Source organism: Cherax quadricarinatus, chromosome 24 (assembly GCF_038502225.1).
Source record: "Cherax quadricarinatus isolate ZL_2023a chromosome 24, ASM3850222v1, whole genome shotgun sequence".
Lineage (NCBI taxonomy): Eukaryota > Metazoa > Arthropoda > Malacostraca > Decapoda > Parastacidae > Cherax > Cherax quadricarinatus.
In genome coordinates this window covers 11,122,943-11,144,655 of record NC_091315.1, presented here as the reverse complement: position 1 = coordinate 11,144,655, position 21,713 = coordinate 11,122,943, and the positions used below count along the sequence as shown (strand labels likewise).

General features: G+C 39.2%; 1 protein-coding gene across 10 annotated transcripts in view; it reads right to left on the bottom strand.

Moving 5' to 3' along the window:
• Positions 1 to 20,241, bottom strand: part of LOC128690823 (copper homeostasis protein cutC homolog) — an 89,833-nt gene extending 69,592 nt beyond the window's left edge. For 2 of the 10 annotated variants that reach the window (XM_070088175.1, XM_070088173.1), the window contains exons 1-3: positions 20,058 to 20,240; positions 14,461 to 14,724; positions 5,570 to 5,741 (exon numbers count right to left, since the gene is read on the bottom strand). In XM_070088175.1, coding sequence (XP_069944276.1) covers positions 5,570 to 5,741; positions 14,461 to 14,724; positions 20,058 to 20,173 — 552 coding nt within the window. In that variant the 5' untranslated portion in view covers positions 20,174 to 20,240. The other 8 variants (XM_070088176.1, XM_070088174.1, XM_070088177.1 and 5 more) reach the window with 8 other exon arrangements.
• Between the last annotated feature and the right edge of the window lie 1,472 nt (positions 20,242 to 21,713).

Sequence of the window (21,713 nt, the reverse complement as noted above, 5' to 3'; positions counted from 1 at the left end):
GGTTAACAGGAGGCTAAAGCATCTATTAGGGGAGAAAAGAGGAATTTATAGGCGCATCAAAAGAGGAGAGGTTAATCTTACTGACCAATATGTTCAGCTTAAAAGAGAAGTAAAATAGGAGATTAGAAAGACTAAACATGACTATGAAATTAGAGTTGCTAATGAATCAAAGACCAATCCAAAGGGCTTCTTTCAAGTATATAGGACGAAGGTGAAGGAAAAAGTAAGACCTCTGAAAAATGAGAATGGATAGGTGACAGATAACAAGCTGGATTTGTGTTCCTTATTTAATGACTATTTTTTGTCAGTTTTTACACAGGAAGATAAAAATGAGATTCCAGAAATTAACAATTATTCAGTTCCAGATGAATTCAAATTAACTAACATTACTGTCATGAGGTACATGGTTATCAAACAGATAGACAAACTGAAGCAAAATAAGTCCCCGGGACCCGACAAGTTGTTTTCCAGGGTACTAAAGGAATGCAAGATGGAACTTAGCCATTAATGAGTGTGTTTAATGCATCCATCCTTACTGGTATTGAGCCAGAGATGTGGAAGATGGCTAATGTGGTTCCTATATTCAAATCAGGGGATAAGTCCATTCCTTCAAATTACTGTCCAATAAGCCTGACATCTAAAGTGGGCAAATTATTAGAATCAATTAGAGCTGACATTATTAGAAGACACCTTGAAGAGCATAATTTGATTAATGATTCTCAGCATGGGTTCACGAAAGGTCGTTCCTGCCTGACAAATTTACCGACGTTCTTCAATAGAACACTTGAGGCAGTAGACAGTGATAAAGAATATGATATTGTTTATTTGGATTTTAGTAAAGCCTTCGATAGAGTACCTCACAAGAGACTCTTAAGAAAAGTGGCAGCTCATGGTATAGGACAAAACCTATTTCATTCAGTTTGGAACCAGAGCTGCAAATGTTCTACTTAACGTAACACTAAATGGATCACCCATCACAAGACTCAGACGGAAAATTCCTAGGAATCCACCTAGGCAGTAGCCTCAAATTCCAGACACATACAACAAATTTCCAAGAGAATCTCTAAGACAGTAGGCATACTATCAAAGATACGGTACTATGTTAACCCGTAAACGGTCCAAACGTATATATCCATTTTTTCAACATTTGAAAGTATGTAAAAAAAGTAGATCTTCTTTTTGTTTTTTTACATTTGAAAATGTGTAAAAAAACGTAGATCTACTTTTTTTTATTATATTTGAAAATATGTAAAAAAAACGTAGATCTACTTTTGTAGCACTACACATGTGAACGTAGATCTGCTTGGACCGTTTATGGGTTAAACAATCACCTCTCCTTGCACTGTATCATTCACTCATCTACCCTTATCTCACATATGGAGTTTGTGCATGAGGATCAACGACATCAAATCACCTAAGGCTGCTAATAACCCAGCAAAAGGCTGCGCTCAGAATGATAAATTCCCACTCGTGACAGCATACTCCACCTCTATTCAAAAGTCTAAATTTGCTCACCATAAAGAACATCCACACTTATTCATGTGCCTACTACATACACAGAACAATACATGCAAACATAAACCCTCCACTCAAACTTCTTGTCACCAACCTTAACCCTTTCAGGGTCCGTCCCGTAGATCTACGGCTTTATGTTCAGGGTCCAAACCGTAGATCTACGCCATGAGCTCAGCTCACTCTGATAAACTGTGAGTGGTACATTTGGGCCTAGATATGAGAGAATACATCTATGTGGTATATGTGCACCACATAAAACAGATCCTGCAGCACACTGTGTATAATGAGAGAAAAAAACTTAAATCATGATTTTTCGATTAAAACAGCAACTTTGCAGTGTTTTTTCGTATGTTTTTTATAGTTGTATTTGCGTTTTCTTGGTCTCATTTGATAGAATGGAAGACATATTACAGAAATAGAGATGATTTTGATTGGTTTTAGCACTGGAAATGGCTTGAAACTGAGCTCAAAGTAGCGGAAATGTTAAATTTTTGCCGATATTCAAGAGTAAACAAACGACCTCACACGTCTAATACACGTCAGCTGGTGGGTCTAATATACATTCACAAATATGGTGATGATATTTATACAATTATTACAGTATTGCATAACAGTAAATCTTCTATTTTTTGGTGTGAATAAAAATTCATTATGTGAATAAAAAATCAAAATGGAATTTATTTGTAAAGCCTCAAAACATAACTAATGAACAGAGGAAACGTTAGTTTAGTGCCAGGAATGCCCACATTGTTTATTCTGGACCCTATTTTGAAATTGGAATATTTTGAACTTTGTGTTAAATTGGCCAAATTAACAATTTCCGATCACTTTATTTTGTAGTTGAAACAGTTGACTTGGCGATTTCTTGTGCTCAATCGATAGAATAGAAGTAATACTAGTAAAATAGCTAAGAATTTGGTTGATTGGAATAATGTAATTGGCCTAAAATAGGAGTCAAAGTCGGCAAAATCGCCGATTCGTAAATGTCGCTGACACATCAAAATTCGCGAGAGCATAATTTCGTCAATTTTCCACCAAATTTCGTACTTTTTGTTTTATTACCTTCACAAAAAGATTCTCTACGATTTCATAAGAAAAAATAACAAATTTTTTTTTTTTTAAATTCTTGGACACTGGTGCGTGACTCCAGATTTGGGCCTTGGACCCTGAAAGGGTTAACAGGATACACAACCATAACACAAGATACAGATCTCTTTTTGATGTACCCCGTGTCCATATCACACTGTGTAAAAACTCTATGCACATAAAAAGCCCCAAAATCTGGAATTCATTACCAGAACATACTAAAGTAACCAGGCCTGAAAATCAATTTAAGACTCTTCTAAACAGCCACTTACTCACCCAGGACTAAATAATCAACACTCAATATTTAACATTACCAATAATTCTCCCAATTACTTAAATCTTAAATTGATCATCTTGTTTGTTACACATTGTAATGCGACAAATTTGTACAACTATAATGCTTCAATATCGAAATGTTCAAATTTCACTGTTTCAAATACTCAATTGTACTTCATGATGTAAATTGTTTACGGTAATTTTTACCAGTGAACTTTTCATTGCTTGTTAATTTTAAGTTAATTTTAAGCCTGCCCATAATGCTCTGCATACAAGGGGGTTTTGGCATGTACACCCAACTATAATTCCTTGTACAACTATGTATCATGTCCAAATAAACTCTATGAATGAATGAATATGAGTATGAATATGAAAGTTCTAGCATGGATAGAGGCATGGCTTACCAACAGACCCCCAAAAATACACTTACAAAAGCACTTACATAAACACACTTACATAATTGTTCGAGTTTTGGGCTGTTCGTATCCCAGGGTACCACTGTATATTGTTTTAGTAACTGTTATGTCTCTGATTAGTTCCTCATTGTTTGTGAATATCAAATCCAGGGTATTTTTATTTCCAGTGGGATCAATTATATTTTGGTTTAACAAGTACTCCTCACAAAGCCTCGTTAGTTCCCTGGTATGTGCCTGTTGAGCCAGGGTGCTTCCTGGAGATATTTCTGGTATAACATTACGTTGCGCTATCTTCCATTTTACATGAGGGAGATTAAAATCTCCAAGGAGTAAAATATTTGGTGTGGGATTTTCTAGCCTATCCACATAGCTCTCTATTTTCCTAAGCTGATCTGGGAATTCCTCAGCAGTTGCCAATGGTGGTTTGTATACGTACTAGGATAATTACCAAATTCCTATTTTCAACTTTAATGCCTAGGATTTCTACTACGTGTATATCGTAATAAAGTTGGTAGAATTACTGACAATATGTAAAGTAAAAGGACACAAGTGCAACTAATGTGACATTTTATTGTGGCAACGTTTCGCTCTCCAGGAGCTTTATCAAGCCATTACAAACAATACATGGACACAGAGGGTATATAAAGGCTCAGAGTGAGGTGCAATACTAGTGAGGTACCATTTCGATGTTCACTAGTGGTGGTAGTAGTAGTAGTATTAGTGACAGCCAGGTTGCACTGAACGTCTCAAAAGTACTTTCACAAGCTAACACCAGAGTCGCCATCACTTCTAGCACTTCAATAAAGGATCTAACCAGGACAAAATCCAAGCATCACGAACCAGTCAATGCAGGAGTTTACACTATACCCTGTGGAGGCTGTGACAAGATTTACGTAGGTGAAACTGCAAGAAACCTCGACACCCGCCTCAATGAACACATTTACGCATGTAGGAACGATAACTTGAACAACGCCTGTGTACAACACCGAAATTCCACCAATCATCTCATGAAATTCAGAGACGCCCAATTAGTGATCAAAGAAACTAATTTCCGCAGACACAAGTGCCTTGAATCAGCACTGATCGCTGTTTCGAATACAATTAAACAAAACAATGGTAGTTTCACCATCTCCGAAGTCTTAGCAAGAATCCTCCTGAAAACAGTAAACCCTGCCATCACATAGTCTCTCCTGTTATACTACACAAGCAAATTACAAGGAGTGAACACTGAAACAAGCTGCCTCTTTCCAGTCTATATTTGTCCAACCTATTTTTATGTTACCCAAGTAATAGCTTTTATATCCTTTTTCTCATGTACGAATTAATTGCTCTACCATATTGTATTACTTTTGTCACTACTACTACTACTACCACCACTAGTGAACATCGAAATGGTACCTCACTAGTATTGCACCTCACTCTGAGCCTTTATATACCCTCTGTGTCCATGTATTGTTTGTAATGACTTGATAAAGCTCCTGGAGAGCGAAACGTTGTCACAATAAAATGTCACATTAGTTGCACTTGTGTCCTTTTACTTTACATATGTGTATATCATTCGTAGAGTTCAGCACTTCTGTGCAACAGAAAGTATCCTTTACATAGACTTCTACTCCTCCCTGACCTATTAATTCTATCACATCTGTACATGTTATACGTAGTTTTCTATCTTTATATCTCTGTCCAAAACATTCCTTGTATGTGTTTCTGTAAATGCTCCAAACATGGCATTCGCTTCTGTTAGGAGCCCACTGACATAACTAACTTTGTCGTTTTTATTTGATTTCAAACCCTGATTATTTGCAAATATGAAACAGGAGCTACCATTTGGGTTGTTTTATCTTGCTTTGTGTTTTGTTAGTGCCACTGGTGATGTACTACCTGGTATGGCCCCTGGTTTCTCCAGTACCGACTTTGCCTTTGGTTGTTTATTTGGCCCTGTTGGGCTGAAGCCTGGGTTGATATGTCCCATTTGCTGCCCATCTGGCCTCTCTGTGCCATTCCCTCTTTTTGTCTCTTTCTTTGGTTTGATCACTTTTCTTTATGTCTAAAAAAGATTGCTGTCCATTTTCCCTTTCTCTGCTTTCTCTGTAGTGCTACATTCCTTTTATATGGTGGTCTGGGCAGCTCAGGTCATAACATTCTCTGTACTGTGTTGAAGCTTTACACACTTCTGGATAGAAGTACCTGCACTCTTTGTTGAAATGACACTTTCCCTTCCTCAACATGTTGGCACAATATATATATACATCATCCCTTGTCACTAAAAATCTTACCTCTCTAAATTGTTTACACAACTTCTTATCAATTAAGCCATCAGCATTCAGTGCACCGAATACAAAGCCATCTGCTCCAGTATTTTTCAAAATCTCTGCATCTTTTAGTATAACCTCAACTTCACCTTCAGAATACACCATAGGGCCGGCTCGTGGACGCACTATGCAAAACCTAGAATACATTAGCACATTTAAGAACTGTAAGTCTTAAACAGTAATTACCATTACTGGTAATTTTATCAAATGTTTAAAAAATATTGTGTGGAATTGTAACACACAGATGTGATATTAGTAAAAAAATTTAAGTTACTGAAACAGGGGAAATTAAATCTTTTCATATAGTAATGCAGTACAAAGAGGGGTGCCTAGATAGCAGTGAAGGGTCATGATATAAAAAAATCAGGCTGCCTTTTCCTTCCTTAGATCAAATCTGATTACTTTCCATTTCCCAGGCAGTGTATGACTTCTACATGTTTAGCATTCCCTGTTAATAAAATAATAATACAAAGTGTAGGTACACGAAAGTAATACTGTACAATTTTATGAATACGTACTGAACTAATATTACTGTACCTATAAAATATTGAATATTTTTTAAAATGTACTGAAAACAAATTTTAACCCATAAACGGTCCAAATGTATACAGTGGTCCCTCATTTTTCGTAGTTAATCCGTTCCTGGAGTTGCTACTATTATCGAAATCTACGATTTTCGAATCAATTTTCCCCATAAGAAATAATGTAAATACAATTAATCCGTTCCTGACTCCCAGAAGTATTAAAACAAAAGAGTTTTTTACATGAAATATAGATGTAGTACATAAACAATACAATGGGAAATGATGAATGAAACATTAACAGCATAACACTTACCTTTATTGGAGATTCTTCTTAGTGTATGGGAGACTGGAGGAGGAGATTGGATTGTTTACAGTTTAGAAGGGGAATCCCCTTCCATCAACACCTCAGGTACCAATTGCTTTTCTGGGGTTGCTTCTCTTCTCTGTTTCTTAATGCCACTAGGACCACCTTGAGTCACTGGAGTCCTGTCTCGCAAAATAACTGTGGAAAGAGCTCTGTTTCTGGTGTCTCTTTAACACTTCCCTAAAATGGCCCAAGACTTTGTCACTATACATGTTGCCAACATGGCTTGCAACAACCTTGTCAGGGTGATGTTTCTCCATAAAACTTTCCATCTTACTCCACATAGCAAAAATCTCTTTAATTTCTGAAGAAGGCACCTTTTTCCATCTCTCTTACTCCTCCTCTGCAGCAAGATTCTGAGTTGTGATCTGTTGCTGTTCCTGCTGAAGCTCTTGCAGCTCCTCAGTGGTGAGCTCTTCTTTACCACAGGCTTGGCACTAGGAGCTTTCTTTGGAGCCATGGTAGTTTATTTAGCACTTGCAAGCACTAAAATGAGTGGAATATTATGAAATATTTCGTAGGAGCACGTGAGGGGACCTTCACTCACTGGTAAACAATGCCAGACTGGCTGGGTAGGGAGGCCGCCCCGGCTCACACCGTGCGTACATGCCCCAGACGAACTACTATTCGCGAGTCAACCTATGATTAGCGAGCCCATGTTTATACGAAAATATCCCTATGATTTCCGAAATCTATGATTCCCGAGAACTACGAAAAACGAGGGACCACTGTATATACGTTTTTTCAACATTTGAAAGTATGTAAAAAAAGTAGATCTTTTTGTTTTTTTACATTTGAAAATGTGTAAAAAAACTTTGATCTACTTTTTTTTTGTTACATTTGAAAATATGTAAAAAAAACGTAGATCTACTTTTGTAGCACTACACATGTGAATGTAGATCTGCTTGGACCATTTACAGGTTAAGAATAAATATTTTAAGGGAAATAAAATACAGTGGTCCCTCAATAATCGTCCATAATCCGTTCCTGGAAGCGGGACTATTATCGAAATGGATGATTTACGAATCAATTTTCCCCATAAGAAATAATGTAAATTCAATTAATCCGTTCCTGACACCCAGAAATGTTAAAAAAAAATGAAATATAGATGTGGCACATAAACAATACAGTGGCACATGATGAATTAAATATTAACAGAATAACACTTACCTTTATTGGCGATTCTTCTTTGTGTATGGAAGACTGGAGAAGGAGACGAGACAGATTGGATGATTTACTGTTTGGAAGGGGAATCCCCTTCCATCAACACCTTGGGTACCAATTGCTTTTCTGGGGTTACTTCTCTTCTCTGTTTCTTAATGCCACTAGGACCAACCAGCTTGAGAGTCACTGGATTCCTGTCTCGCAAAAAAACTGTCCAGAGAGCTCTGTTTCTGGCATCTCTTTAAAACTTCCCTAAAATGGGCCAAGACTCTGTCACTGTACAAGTTGTCGATATGGCTTGCAACATCCTTCTCTGGATGATGTTTCTCCATAAATCTTTCCATCCTACCCCACATTTCAAAAATCTCCTTAATTTCTGAAGGCACCTTCCTCCATCTCTCTTCCTCCTCCTCTGCAGGAAGATTCTGAGCTGCAATCTGTTGCTCTTCCTGCTGAAGCTCTTGCAGCTCCTCAGTGGTTAGCTCTTTGTTGTGGTCCTCCACCAACTCTTCCACATCCTCCAAACTCACATCCAACCCGATGGAACTCCCCAGTGCCACAATGGATTTAACAACTGACATAGGCTCATCAGGGTCAGCCCCAAACCCTTCAAAATCCCTCTTGTGGACACAATCTGGCCACAATTTTCTCCAAGCAGAATTCAAAGTCCTGGTAGTCACTCCCTCCCAAGCCTTACCTATAAGGCTTACGCAATGGAGAATACTGAAGTGTTCTTTCCAAAAATCTCGTAGGGTCAAGTGAGTGTCTGAGGTCACATTCAAGCACCTTTCAAACATTGCTTTGGTGTAGAGTTTTTTAAAGTTTGCAATGACCTGCTGGTCCATGGGCTGGAGGAGAGGAGTGGTATTCGGGGGCAAGAACTTTACTGTGATGAACCCAAACTCCTTCAGAATTAGGTCATCCAAGTTTGGAGGATGAGCAGGTGCATTGTCCATTACTAGGAGGCACTTGAGATCCAATTTCTTTTCCAGGAGGTAATTCTTCACACTAGGGCCAAACACTTCATTGAACCACTCGACGAAAATGTCCCTTGTGACCCATGCCTTACTATTAGATCTCTAAAACACACACAATTTACTCTTCATAACATTGTTTTTCTTGAACACTCTGGGATTTTCAGAATGGTACACTAGTAACGGCTTCACTTTGAAATCCCCACTAGCATTAGCACAGAACATTAGCGTCAGCCTGTCTTTCATAGGCTTGTGTCCTGGCAGCGCCTTTTCTTCCTGAGTAATGTAGGTCCTCTTTGGCATTTTCTTCCAAAAGAGGCCTGTTTCATCACAATTGAACACTTGTTCAGGTTTCAGTCCTTCACTGTTTATGTACTCCTTGAATTCATGCACATATTTTTCAGCCGCCTTGTGGTCCGAACTGGCAGCCTCACCATGCCTTACCACACTGTGTATGCCAGTATGCTTCTTAAATCTCTCAAACCAGCCTTTGCTGGCCTTAAATTCACTCACATCACCACTAGTTGCAGGCAATTTCTTTACCAAATCGTCATGCAACTGCCTAGCCTTTTCACAAATAAGCGACGTCATAAGACTATCTCCTGCTAATTGTTTCTCATTTATCCACACCAATAATAACTTCTCAACATCTTCAAGTACTGGTGATCTCATTTTTGTCAGCATATTTACCCCCTTTGCAACAACAGCATCCTTGATTTCCTTTTTCTTGGCTATGATGGAAGATATGGTTGTATAGGATTTGTTATACATCCTGGCCAGTTTGCCCACACGTATGCCACTATCATATTGTTTAATGATGTTTTTCTTAAATTCAATCGTATTTCTCACCTTCTTTACCAAAGGCTTGGCACTAGGAGCTTTCTTTGGAGCCATGGTAGCTTATTTAGCACTTAAATAACTTGCAAGCACTAAAATAAATGGAATATTATGAAATATTTCACTGGAGCACATGAGGGGACCGTCGCTCACAGGTAAACAATGGCACACTGGCTGGGAAGGAAAGGCCGAGGCGGCTCAGAGCGTGAGTACGCGTCCGGAACGAAGGACTATTAGCGAGTTACCGGACCATTTGCGAGCCAATATTTTGACGAAAAAACAGGACTATTTCCGAAATGGACAACTTTCAGGCTGGACAATTATTGAGGGACCACTGTACAGTGGACCCCCGCATACCAATTTTAATCCGTGCAAGAGGGCTCATTGGTATGCGAAATAATCGGTATGTGAATGAATTTTCCCCATAAGAAATAATGGAAATCAAATTAATCCGTGCAAGACACCCAAAAGTATGAAAAAAAAATTTTTACCACATGAAATATACATTTTCCTACACACAAAGAGAAGGATACATGCACAATAGTAGAGTAGTACATGCACAGTATATATTGTGCATGTACTAGTCTACTAAATGAAGAATAAATGACACTTACCTTTATTGAAGATGCAGCAATGACTGATGAGACACTGTGTCCTGGGAGTGCCTTTTCCTCCTGAGTACTGTAGGTCCTGTTTGGCATTTTCTTCCAGAACAGGCCTTATCACACTGTGTATGTCACTACGATTCTTAAATCTCTCAAACCAACCTTTGCTGGCTTTAAATTCACCAATATGAGCACTAGTTCCAGGCATTTTTCCCTGTTCACCTGGGTGTTAGTCGACTGGTGTGGGTTGCATCCTGGGAGACAAGATTAAGGACCCCAATGGAAATAAGTTAGACAGTCTTCGATGACACTGACTTTTTTGGGTTATCCTGGGTGGAAAATCCTCTGGGGTTAATTGTTTCTTGGTATATTCTCAATAAGCCACACCAACAACAGTGCTACAGCAGCAGCAGACGATGCTACAGCAGCAGCAGACGATGCTACAGCAGCAGCAGCAGCAGACGATGCTACAGCAGCAGCAGCAGCAGACGATGCTACAGCAGCAGCAGACGATGCTACAGCAGCAGCAGACGATGCTACAGCAGCAGCAGACGGTGCTACAGCAGCAGCAGACGATGCTACAGCAGCAGCAGCAGCAGACGATGCTACAGCAGCAGCAGCAGCAGACGATGCTACAGCAGCAGCAGACGATGCTACAGCAGCAGCAGACGATGCTGCAGCAGCAGCAGACGATGCTACAGCAGCAGCAGACGATGCTACAGCAGCAGCAGACAATGCTACAGCAGCAGCAGACGATGCTACAGCAGCAGCAGACGATGCTACAGCAGCAGCAGACGATGCTACAGCAGCAGCAGACGATGCTACAGCAGCAGCAGACGATGCTACAGCAGCAGCAGCAGCAGCAGACGATGCTACAGCAGCAGCAGACGATGCTACAGCAGCAGCAGATGGTGCTACAGCAGCAGCAGACGATGCTACAGCAGCAGCAGACAATGCTACAGCAGCAGCAGCAGCTGACAGTGCTACAGCAGCAGCAGACGATGCTACAGCAGCAGCAGACGATGCTACAGCAGCAGCAGACGATGCTACAGCAGCAGCAGACGATGCTACAGCAGCAGCAGACGGTGCTACAGCAGCAGCAGACGATGCTACAGCAGCAGCAGACGATGCTACAGCAGCAGCAGCAGCTGACAGTGCTACAGCAGCAGCAGACGATGCTACAGCAGCAGCAGACGATGCTACAGCAGCAGCAGACGATGCTACAGCAGCAGCAGCAGCAGCAGCTGACAGTGCAGCAGCAGCAGCAGCTGTACCACCAATAGTAGCGATGGTTGATTGGAGTTCATTATACAACCTGGCCAGCTCGGAGACACGCACTCCACTTTCATACTTATCAATGATCTTTTTCTTCATCTCTATAGTAATTCTCACCCTTATTGCTGTAGGGTTGGCACTAGAAGCTTTCTTGGGGCCCATGGTCACTTATTTTCCAGATAAAATCACCTAAAACACTGTAATAATACGAAATGTTACGATTGTATGCTTGGATGCTACCGCGGAGGCTGGCTGGTAAACAATGCCACCGGCGGAACATGTGAGGCTGGCTAAGGCGCACATTGGACGCGTCTCGGACGAACAGCGGTGAGCGGGTTTTTGAGTGGTATGCGAGGCAAAATTTTTGCGATTAAAGTGAGCGGTATGCGGAATAAACGGTATGTGATGCCAACGGTATGTGGGGGTCCACTGTATTTGTCAATGTAACCAAATGCAGGATATATCTAGAAGTGACAGTCTAGTCTGCCATCTGGGATAACAATAAATGACTGCAGTATTATAGCTTCATGAAAATTCTGTAATTAATTTATAATATGTTACAGTGGACCCCCGGTTCGCAATGCTATTGGTATCCGATAAATCCGGTAACTGATGCATTATATCGCAGAAAATTTGCCTTGCTTCCTGATACAAAACCCGGTATGCGATGTGGTTCGTACGAGACGTGTCCATGTGTGGCCTGAACTGCCCCGTGTGTGCCAGTGTTTACAAGCCAGCCAGTGTGCGTGCATCTAAGGATACATTCGGTACATTCCATATTATCCATATTATCACTGTTTTTGGTGCCTGTTTTTGCAAAATAAGTCACCATGGGCCCCAAGAAAGTTTCCAGTGCCATCCCTTTGAGACCAAGGGTGCTAATGACTGTTGAAATGAAGAAAGAGATAATTGCAAAGTACGAAAGTGGAGTGCGTGTGTCGGAACTGGTCAGGTTGTATAGTAAACCCCAATCAACCATCTCTACTATAGCGAGCAAGACAACGGCAATCAAGGAAGCTGTTCTTGCAAAAGGTGTAACTGTGATTACGAAACAGCGACCGCAAGTATTAGAAAATGTTGAGAGACTGTTATTGGTGTGGATAAATGAAAAACAGATAGCAGGAGATAGCATCTCTCAAGCAATCATTTGTGAAAAGGCTAGGCAGTTGCATAACGATTTGGTAAAAAAATTGCCTGCAACTAGTGGTGATGTGAGTGAATTTAAGGCCAGCAAAGGTTGGTTTGAAAGATTTAAGAATCGTAGTGGTATACATAGTGTGATTAGTCATGGTGAGGCTGCCAGTTATGTTGTGCGACAGAAGTCCAGTGACTCTCAAGCTGGTCCTAGTGGCATTAAAAGAAGAAGGGAAGTAACCCCGGAAAAGGACTTGCTACCTCAAGTCCTAATGGAGGGGGATTCCCCTTCTAAATGCTAACACCATCCACACACTCCCCTCCTCCCATCCCATCAATCATCACCAGATCTTCATTAAAGGTAAGTGTCAATTATTCTTTCATTATTTATTGTTATTTATTATTATTGTTGTTATTGTAATTACTATTCTATTGCATTAAACTTAATATTTCATGTGGTAAAAGTTTTTTTTTTCATACTTTTGGGTGTCTTGCACGGATTAATTTGATTTCCATTATTTCTTATGGGGAAAATTGATTCGCTTTCCGATATTTTTGGTTTACGATGAGCTCTCAGGAACGGATTAGTATCGTGAACCGGGGGTCCACTGTATTAGGCTTACAGGCAAAAAGGTTAAATGTTAATGTCCCAATAAAAATTTGTTATTGAAGTTAGAATAGTATAAAAAAGGAATGGTCACTATCTTGAACAGTGAATGTTTAATTATCCACTTATTGAGGAATATAGCAATAGCCTGTATAATAACCTATGTGATACATCAAGATATATTATTAATGAAAATAAGATACCAAACATATTAAGCAAATTTCCTAAATTTGCTTGCAACAGCTAAGTCAACTGTCAATGTAAATCCAGACGTATTCCAGTTAACCCTTTTGGGGCCTAGTTCCTAGAACCTTTGCATATCCATACATTTTATGCTACTGTCCACAGGATAGGTATGGGGTGCACAATAAACTAACTACTCTGGCAGCAAAATTAATCATCTATAAAATTATTAATTTAAATGCAATTTCATTGTGTTGGGGCTGTACAATGTAGTATATTTAAGAAAGATAATCATCATTAATAATAAAAAGGTCCTGTTCCTATGGTGGTAAGCATCTTTTTGAAAGTTACTGAATAAAAGTTTATTTATTTATCTATTTATTTATTTACCTCAGTGGTCATCTCCCACCAAAGAAGGGAGACTCCCCCCCCCCCAAAAAAAAAAGAAACATATTTACCAATGTGAGCTTGAATTGATAATCCCAATACAGAATTTTACAGTGTGAGCAACTTTGTCAGTCATCACTTCTTCGATTTAGGGACTAACAAAATGTATAATTTTACTTATAAAAAACTACCATGGTGGGAGGGACACATGATTATATACATTCAGAAAATCCTAGAGGGATAAGTACCAAATTTGCACACGAAAATCACTCCCTATGAAAGCAAATGACTCGGCAGATGATACAACATCCCCCCAATGAAAAGCAGGGGCGCCATTAGCACAATAAGAGACAACAGAATAAGTGTCAAGGGCCCAAGACTGTTCAACCGCCTCCCAGCATACATAAAGGAGATTACCAATAGACCTCTAGCTGTCTTCAAGAAGGCGCTGGACAGGCACCTCAAGTCAGTACCTGACCAGCCATGCTGTGGTTTGTATGTCGGTTTGTGTGCAGCCAACAGTAACAGCCTGGGTGATCAGGTCCTGAGCCACCATAGACTGGGCTGTGAGGGCACTGACTCCTGAAACCCTCTCCAGGTATTAGTTATGAGTACATGTACACACAATCCTGTATACCAAATACAGTGGACCCCCGGTTAACGATATTTTTTCACTCCAGAAGTATGTTCAGGTGCCAGTACTGACTGAATTTGTTCCCATAAGGAATATTGTGAAGTAGATTAGTCTATTTCAGACCCCCAAACATACACGTGCAAACGCACTTACATAAATACACTTACATAATTGGTCGCATTCGGAGGTGATCGTTATGCGGGGGTCCACTGTATATGTACATGAACATAAAACAGTAAAGTAAGCCAACATACACATCAACAGGTCTGCTAATGTGCTTTTTGACAGCAGCAAGGAGACCAGGAGTTGGGGTAAGACCACCTTCTGAGAGCGCTGAGCACAACTCCAGGCGGTCTGCTCCACCATCAACAGCTGCTATTGCTGAATCTAAAGAATCAACACACACTTCCAGCTGTGTTTCTGTCATCCTCCTGAAAATAAAGATTAAACATGAAATAATTATTAATCACATTTACAGAGAAGTACTAAACCTGTAAGGGTCATAAAGCGCCTGGGAAATAAATAGACCAGGTGAACCCCCTCGCCAAGCCCCAGCAGAGCAAATCACTCGCACTCTAATCTGAGTTCAGCATTCAGTGACCCGTGGCTCAGTTGGCAACCCTCTCACCTCACACTAAGTGTCCATGGTTCAATCCTCGGCATGGGTGGAAACATTGAGTGTATTTCCTTACACCTACTGTCCCTGTTCACCTAGCAATAAGTTGCTACCTGGATGTTAGTCGGCTGGTGTGGGTCGCATCCTGGGGGACAAGACTGCAGGACCACAATGGAAATCAAATTAAATCAGATCAAAGTTTATTCTCTATAAGGATTACAATGTGGGGTTTACAGATTTTGGTTATTGCGTGGTTTACATGTAATAAAATATTAATTACAGAGGGGGCCACTAGAACACCTTGCAAGGCTAGGCATTTCGGGCAAACTTAGATTAATTCTTAACCCTAAATTATTACAAATTGTGGAGTAAGTTGACTAGATACTAAGTGACTAAATACTAGTTTGTGAGTTTAGCAATGTGAATGCTTTTGTTTTGGCACAATACATAGTTTCTATATTGGAGTATCACAGGCAAACTTGTAAACTTGTGCTACTGATTTTGCTTTTAATACATTCTTTTACTATTACATCCATTAGCTCCTTTATTTTAACTGTAAATATCTACTGTAGTTCATAAACTCACTTGTTAAAATAATTAAGGTGCTATTAGATACTTAAGTGTATAACTGAATTATCAGTTCTGTAATAATCCCTTTTTCTTTCAAATTTTTACAAGTTTTAAATTAATCACGGTGTCTTAGTCATAAGTCAAGTTGCAGATTCAATAAAAATCTTATATCATTTTACTCAGAAAATCTAGTTTGTAAAATTACTCTCATCCTATGATTACAGACATAGATCCTGATGTAAACTTTTTACAAAATGAATTACACGAATCAACCAGTAACTGTAATTACTACACAGCAGACCAAGCAAAGACATTACTCAGTGCAAGCAATGACATAACCATCTTTAACCACAATGTCAGATCCTTGAGCAAATATTATGATGACCTCACAGCATTACTCAGTTCCCTTCATTCCAATATATCAATCATCACACTCACAGAAACCTGGCTTAAGCCTGATATTACAGATTTCTATACCATTCCTGGCTACATGGCCATACACAACTGTAGAACACACCAGCAAGGGGGAGGAACAGCTATATACTATTCAAATCAACTCGAATGTATCAATAAATCTTGCACAAGAGATGAACATGGAGAATATATCATAGCCAAGTTTAAATCAAAAGACCTGCAAAAACCCCTCACAGTTCTAAACATCTACAGAGTACCACAGTCAAACATTTATCACTTTAGTGAAAAACTAGGAAACATGATTACTGATGCACACATGAATAAGGACCACCTACTACTAACAGGTGATTTCAACATAAACATACTACACGACCAGGACCCACAAGTAACCAAATTCACAAACACAACGAGTAACTGCCTGTTGCTACCAGCAATATCTAAACCTACAAGAATCACCGAGACAAGCATCTCCTTAATAGACCACATCTGGACAAACACCATATCCCCTTTAAAATCAGGCATAATCACAGACAACACTACAGACCACTACCCAACCTTTCTCATAACTAATCTGGGCAAACTGCCACAAGACATTACTAAAGTAACCTTCAGACTACATAACAAGACAGCAGTTAACAACTTTATAGCAGCTATGAATAACATCGATTGGCAAAATGAGCTTGAAACATATACAGATATGAATGAATGTATAAATAATTTTCTAAAAAAAGCCCAATGCCTCTATAACAGACATTGCCCCAGAAAAACTAAACAGATCACAGCAAAGAGACTGAACAATCCCTGGCTAACACCAAGCATCCTCAAATCCATTAACACAAAGCACAAATATGAAAAACAGCAGAGAATAGGTCAAATAACTAGAGAACAGTCGAAAAATTACTCATCAGCACTTACCAGCCTAATAAGGTCAAAAAAATTTTATTATGAAAATAGATTACATAACATCAAAGGTGATATGAAAAAAAACCTGGAAAACTCTATCTGAAATTCTTGGAACTAAAAAGTTATCCAAAAACAAAGCAATCAAACTAACAAAATCAGATGAACCCCTACTCACTCCAACCGAAACAGCAAACAGACTTAATGTTTTCTTCTCCACCATAGGAAAAATCTAGCAAACAAAAGCACAAACGCCCGTCCATCAGACTACCTCATAGAAACCTACCCAAATACGCTATTCCTAGCTCCAACCAACCCCACTGAAGTTATGCTCATCATACACACCCTTAAAAACAAGGCAGGAGACATAAACAACTTGCCTGCTTTTATGTACATAAAAGCTTCTCAAGTATTGTCACCAATTATTGCAATGCTCTTTAACAAACCCATTGAATCGTCTACCTTCCCAACAATCCTCAAAATAGCGAGGGTCACTCCGATCCATAAAGGAGGTGACCAAGCTGACTTGAATAACTATAGACCAATATCTAACCTACCACTGCTCTCTAAAATCTTTGAAAAATTAATTCATAGACGGATCTATTCCTACCTCGTTTCACACAACATATTAAACCCTTGTCAGTTTGGATTCAGGAATAATAAAAGCACAAATGATGCTATCATACACATACTAGAACTAATATATACCGCACTTGAAAAGAAAGAAGTCCTGCTGGGCATTTTCATTGATTTACGTAAAGCTTTTGATACAGTCGACCATGAACTGCTGTACTCCAAATTAACACACTATGGTATCAGAGGCCACTCCCTCAACTACCTAGTCATACCTTAGTAACAGAACTTAATATGTGTATGCAAATGATGCAAACTCCTCCACCCAACCAATCACAGTAGGAGTCCCACAAGGAAGTGTCCTTGGACCACTCCTCTTTCTCATTTACATCAATGATCTACCGAATGCATCACAGCTACTCAAACCCATATTATTTGCAGATGACACTACATATGTATTTTCCCACCCAAACACAGTCATACTAGCAAACACAGTCAATGCCGAATTACAGAAAATATCTGCCTGGATGATGACTAACAAAGTTACCCTGAACACTGATAAAACCTATTTCATTCAGTTTGGAAACAAAGCTGTGAATGATCCAATTAACATTACGCTAAATGGATCATCAGTCACAAGACTTATAGAGGGAAAATTCCTAGGTATCCACCCTGACAGTAGCCGGACAGACATACAACAAATCACCAAGAAAATCTCTAAGACTGTAGGCATACTATCAAAGATAAGGCACTACGTTCCACAATCATCTCTCCTGGCACTGTACCATTCACTCATATACCATTATCTTACATATGGAATTTGTGCATGGGGATCAACAACATCCAATCACCTAAGACCTCTAATAACCCAGCAAAAGGCAGCAGTAAGAATGATAACAAATTCCCACTCCCGGCAGCATACTCCACCAATTTTCAAGTCTGAATCTGCTCACCATTAAGAACATTCATACTTATTCATGTGCCTACTACATACACAGAACAATACACGCAAATATAAACCCTCCACTCAAACTTCTCCTCACCAACCTAAACAGGACACATGACCACAACACAAGACACAGATATCTTTTTGATATACCTCGTGTCCATATCACACTATGTAAAAACTCTATGCACATAAAGGGCCCCAAAATATGGAATTCATTACCAGAAGATATTAAAGTAACCCGGTCTGAAAATCAATTTAAGACTCTTCTCAAAAGCCACTTAATCACCCTAGACTAAATGCTAAATACTCAGTACACACTTACTCACCTATGTACTCCCACATCATAACTTCAACAATCACTTTGAACCTTTTATCCATTGTTGACAGGAATATAATTGAACCATTGTTTTCACAAAAAGCATTTTAGACTATAAATACGTATATCTTTGTATTATACAAATTTTGATTCATTTATAATTTATAATCTGCTGTACAACTATGAAATAATTACTGTCCTACTGTAAAACTATGATATAATCCTTAGTATTAAGTAGTCTGTAAGCCAATAATGTTAAGTTGGCTCATAATACCTAGGCATAATAGAGGCTCTTTGTATTGCAACCCACTGTTGTAAATATAAAATCTCAATGTATTGTTTGCAAAGACATTAAATAAATATATCATTATTTTAAGATTAAGATACGTATTTCTGTGCTTATAGTCAAATGGGAGAGTGAGTGATTGTAAGTGTGAACCACCAGGTGGTTTTTATGTAGTTAGCTGTCGGGATGTATCAGAGATAAGATGTTTTCTAGGTAGTTTTGAAGGTGATGAATGTGTCTGCAGTTCTAGACAGACAGTCCTCGATGATGCACTGACTTTCTTGGGTTATCCTGGGTGGCTAACCCTCTGGGGTTAAAAAATACCAACAAATCTTATCTTACACCTTACTTAATGTTACATTATTATTATTATAATCAAGGGGGAAGCGCTAAACCCGGAGGATTATACAGCGCCTGGGGGGGGGGGGATGTGGAAGGCATTCAGGCTTAATTCGGGGAACTGGAGCACAGATCCAATTCCCTAAATCAAGAGCCCCTCACCAACATCAAGGAACCTTCCTTGAGGGGTCTTAATGTTACAAAATAATCTTGTTTGGGGTTTATAGGGCGACCACAGATGGTGCAGTATCCAGCTCTACCTCTTGGACACAGTGTTCAGAGGACACCAAGGCCAGGCTCGTCGACCACACCAGCTGATATAAAATGGATAAAAATGTATAGGGTATCCATTGCAAAAACCCTAAATTATTATTATTATTCTAATCAAGGGGAAGCGCTAAACCCAGAGGGTTATACAGCGCCTGGGGGGGATGTGCAAGGGTCACCCCGATCCACAAAGGAGGAGACCAAACAGAGTTGAATAACTATAGGCCAATATCCAACTTACACCTTCTCTCAAAAATCTTCGAAAAATTAATTCATAAACGAATCTACTCCTACCTTATCTCCCAAAACATACTCAACCCCTGCCAATTTGGATTCAGGCCTAATAAAAATACTAATGATGCTATTATACACATGCTAGAACATATATACACTGCAATAGAGAAAAAAGAAGTCCCACTGGGGATCTTCATTGACTTACGTAAAGATTTTGATACAGTTGACCATGACTTGCTCCACGTAAAATTGTCACACTATGGTATAAGAGGGCACTCCCTCAACTACCTCAAGTCATACCTCAGCAACAGAAGCCAATATGTGTACACAAATGGGGCAAACTCTTCTACGCAACCAATTACAGTTGGTGTCCCACAGGGAAGTGTCCTTGGCCCTCTTCTCTTTCTCCTATACATAAATGACCTTCCAAATGCTTCGCAATTACTCAAACCCACACTATTTGCAGATGACACCACATACGTCTTCTCTCACCCGAGCCCAGTCACACTAGCCAATACTGTAAACACCGAATTACAGAAAATATCTACCTGGATGAGGACTAACAAAGTTACACTAAACATTGACAAAACCTACTTCATTCAGTTTGGTAACAGAGCTACAGATGTCCCTCTTAACATAATGATAAATGGATCACCTATCACAAAGCTAACAGAGGGAAAATTCTTAGGAATCCACCTCGATAATAGACTCAAATTTCATACACATATACAACAAATTTCTAAGAAAATTTCCAAGACTGTAGGCATACTATCGAAGATACGGTACTATGTTCCACAGTCAGCCCTCCTGGCCCTTTATCACTCTCTTATTTACCCCTATCTCACCTATGGAATTTGTGCATGGGGCTCAACAACAATTAACCATCTCAGACCACTAATTACCCAACAAAAGGCTGCAGTTAGAATGATAACAAATTCTCACTACAGGCAGCACACTCCACCAATATTCAATACACTAAACCTACTCACCATACAAAACATCCATACTTATTACTGCACCTATTACATACATAGAACACTTAACTCTGATATTAACCCTCCCCTCAAACATCTCCTTGCCAACCTCAACAGAACACATGACCATAACACAAGGCACAGATCACTCTTTGATGTTCCTCGTGTCCATCTCACACTATGCAAAAACTCAATGCACATAAAAGGCCCTAAAATCTGGAATTCATTACCTGTAAATATAAAAGAAACACTACCTGTTTATAAATTCAAGTCTCTTCTCAAAGATCACTTACTCACCCAAAACCAAATAAATACTGAATAACTGAACCTTATAAATTGTATATCTTAAATGTTTCTCACAATTATATCACATAAATGTTAAACCTAAAACCCAATCTAACTTTATTATTTTTTAAATACACTACCTAACAGAATACTCCATACGACTGAATGTACAACAATGCATGCAACCATATGACCTGTCTTTGTAATACTCATTTGTGCTTTATAGTTATCTGTTTACAATAATGTATTATCACTGATTTCATCATTGCTTAGTTAATTTTAAGCCAGCCCGAAATGCTATGCATAGTATAAGTGGCTTTGGCATGCTGCTCTTATCTGTATTTTTTTGTACCTCTGTATGTATGCTCAAATTGTAAATAAATAAATAAATATTTTATTTATTTTATTTTAGCATACATACAGAGGACTGGAGCACAGATCCAATTCCCTAAATCAAGAACCCCTCACCAACATCAAGGAACCTACCTTGAGGGGGGCAAAAATCCTAAAATGGTATTTCTTTTGCTATTCCATTGCTTTAATACTATCTGCGGTCGCAGTTTCCCCAAGCTTGAGAACAAGTACGGCAGACAGCTTAGTTTGTAAGGTGGAAGCCCAACTATTAAATCTAATACAGTTCTTTATTATAGAACCAACAGGTTAATTTACCATAACAACACTTTCCGCCCTACCGTTG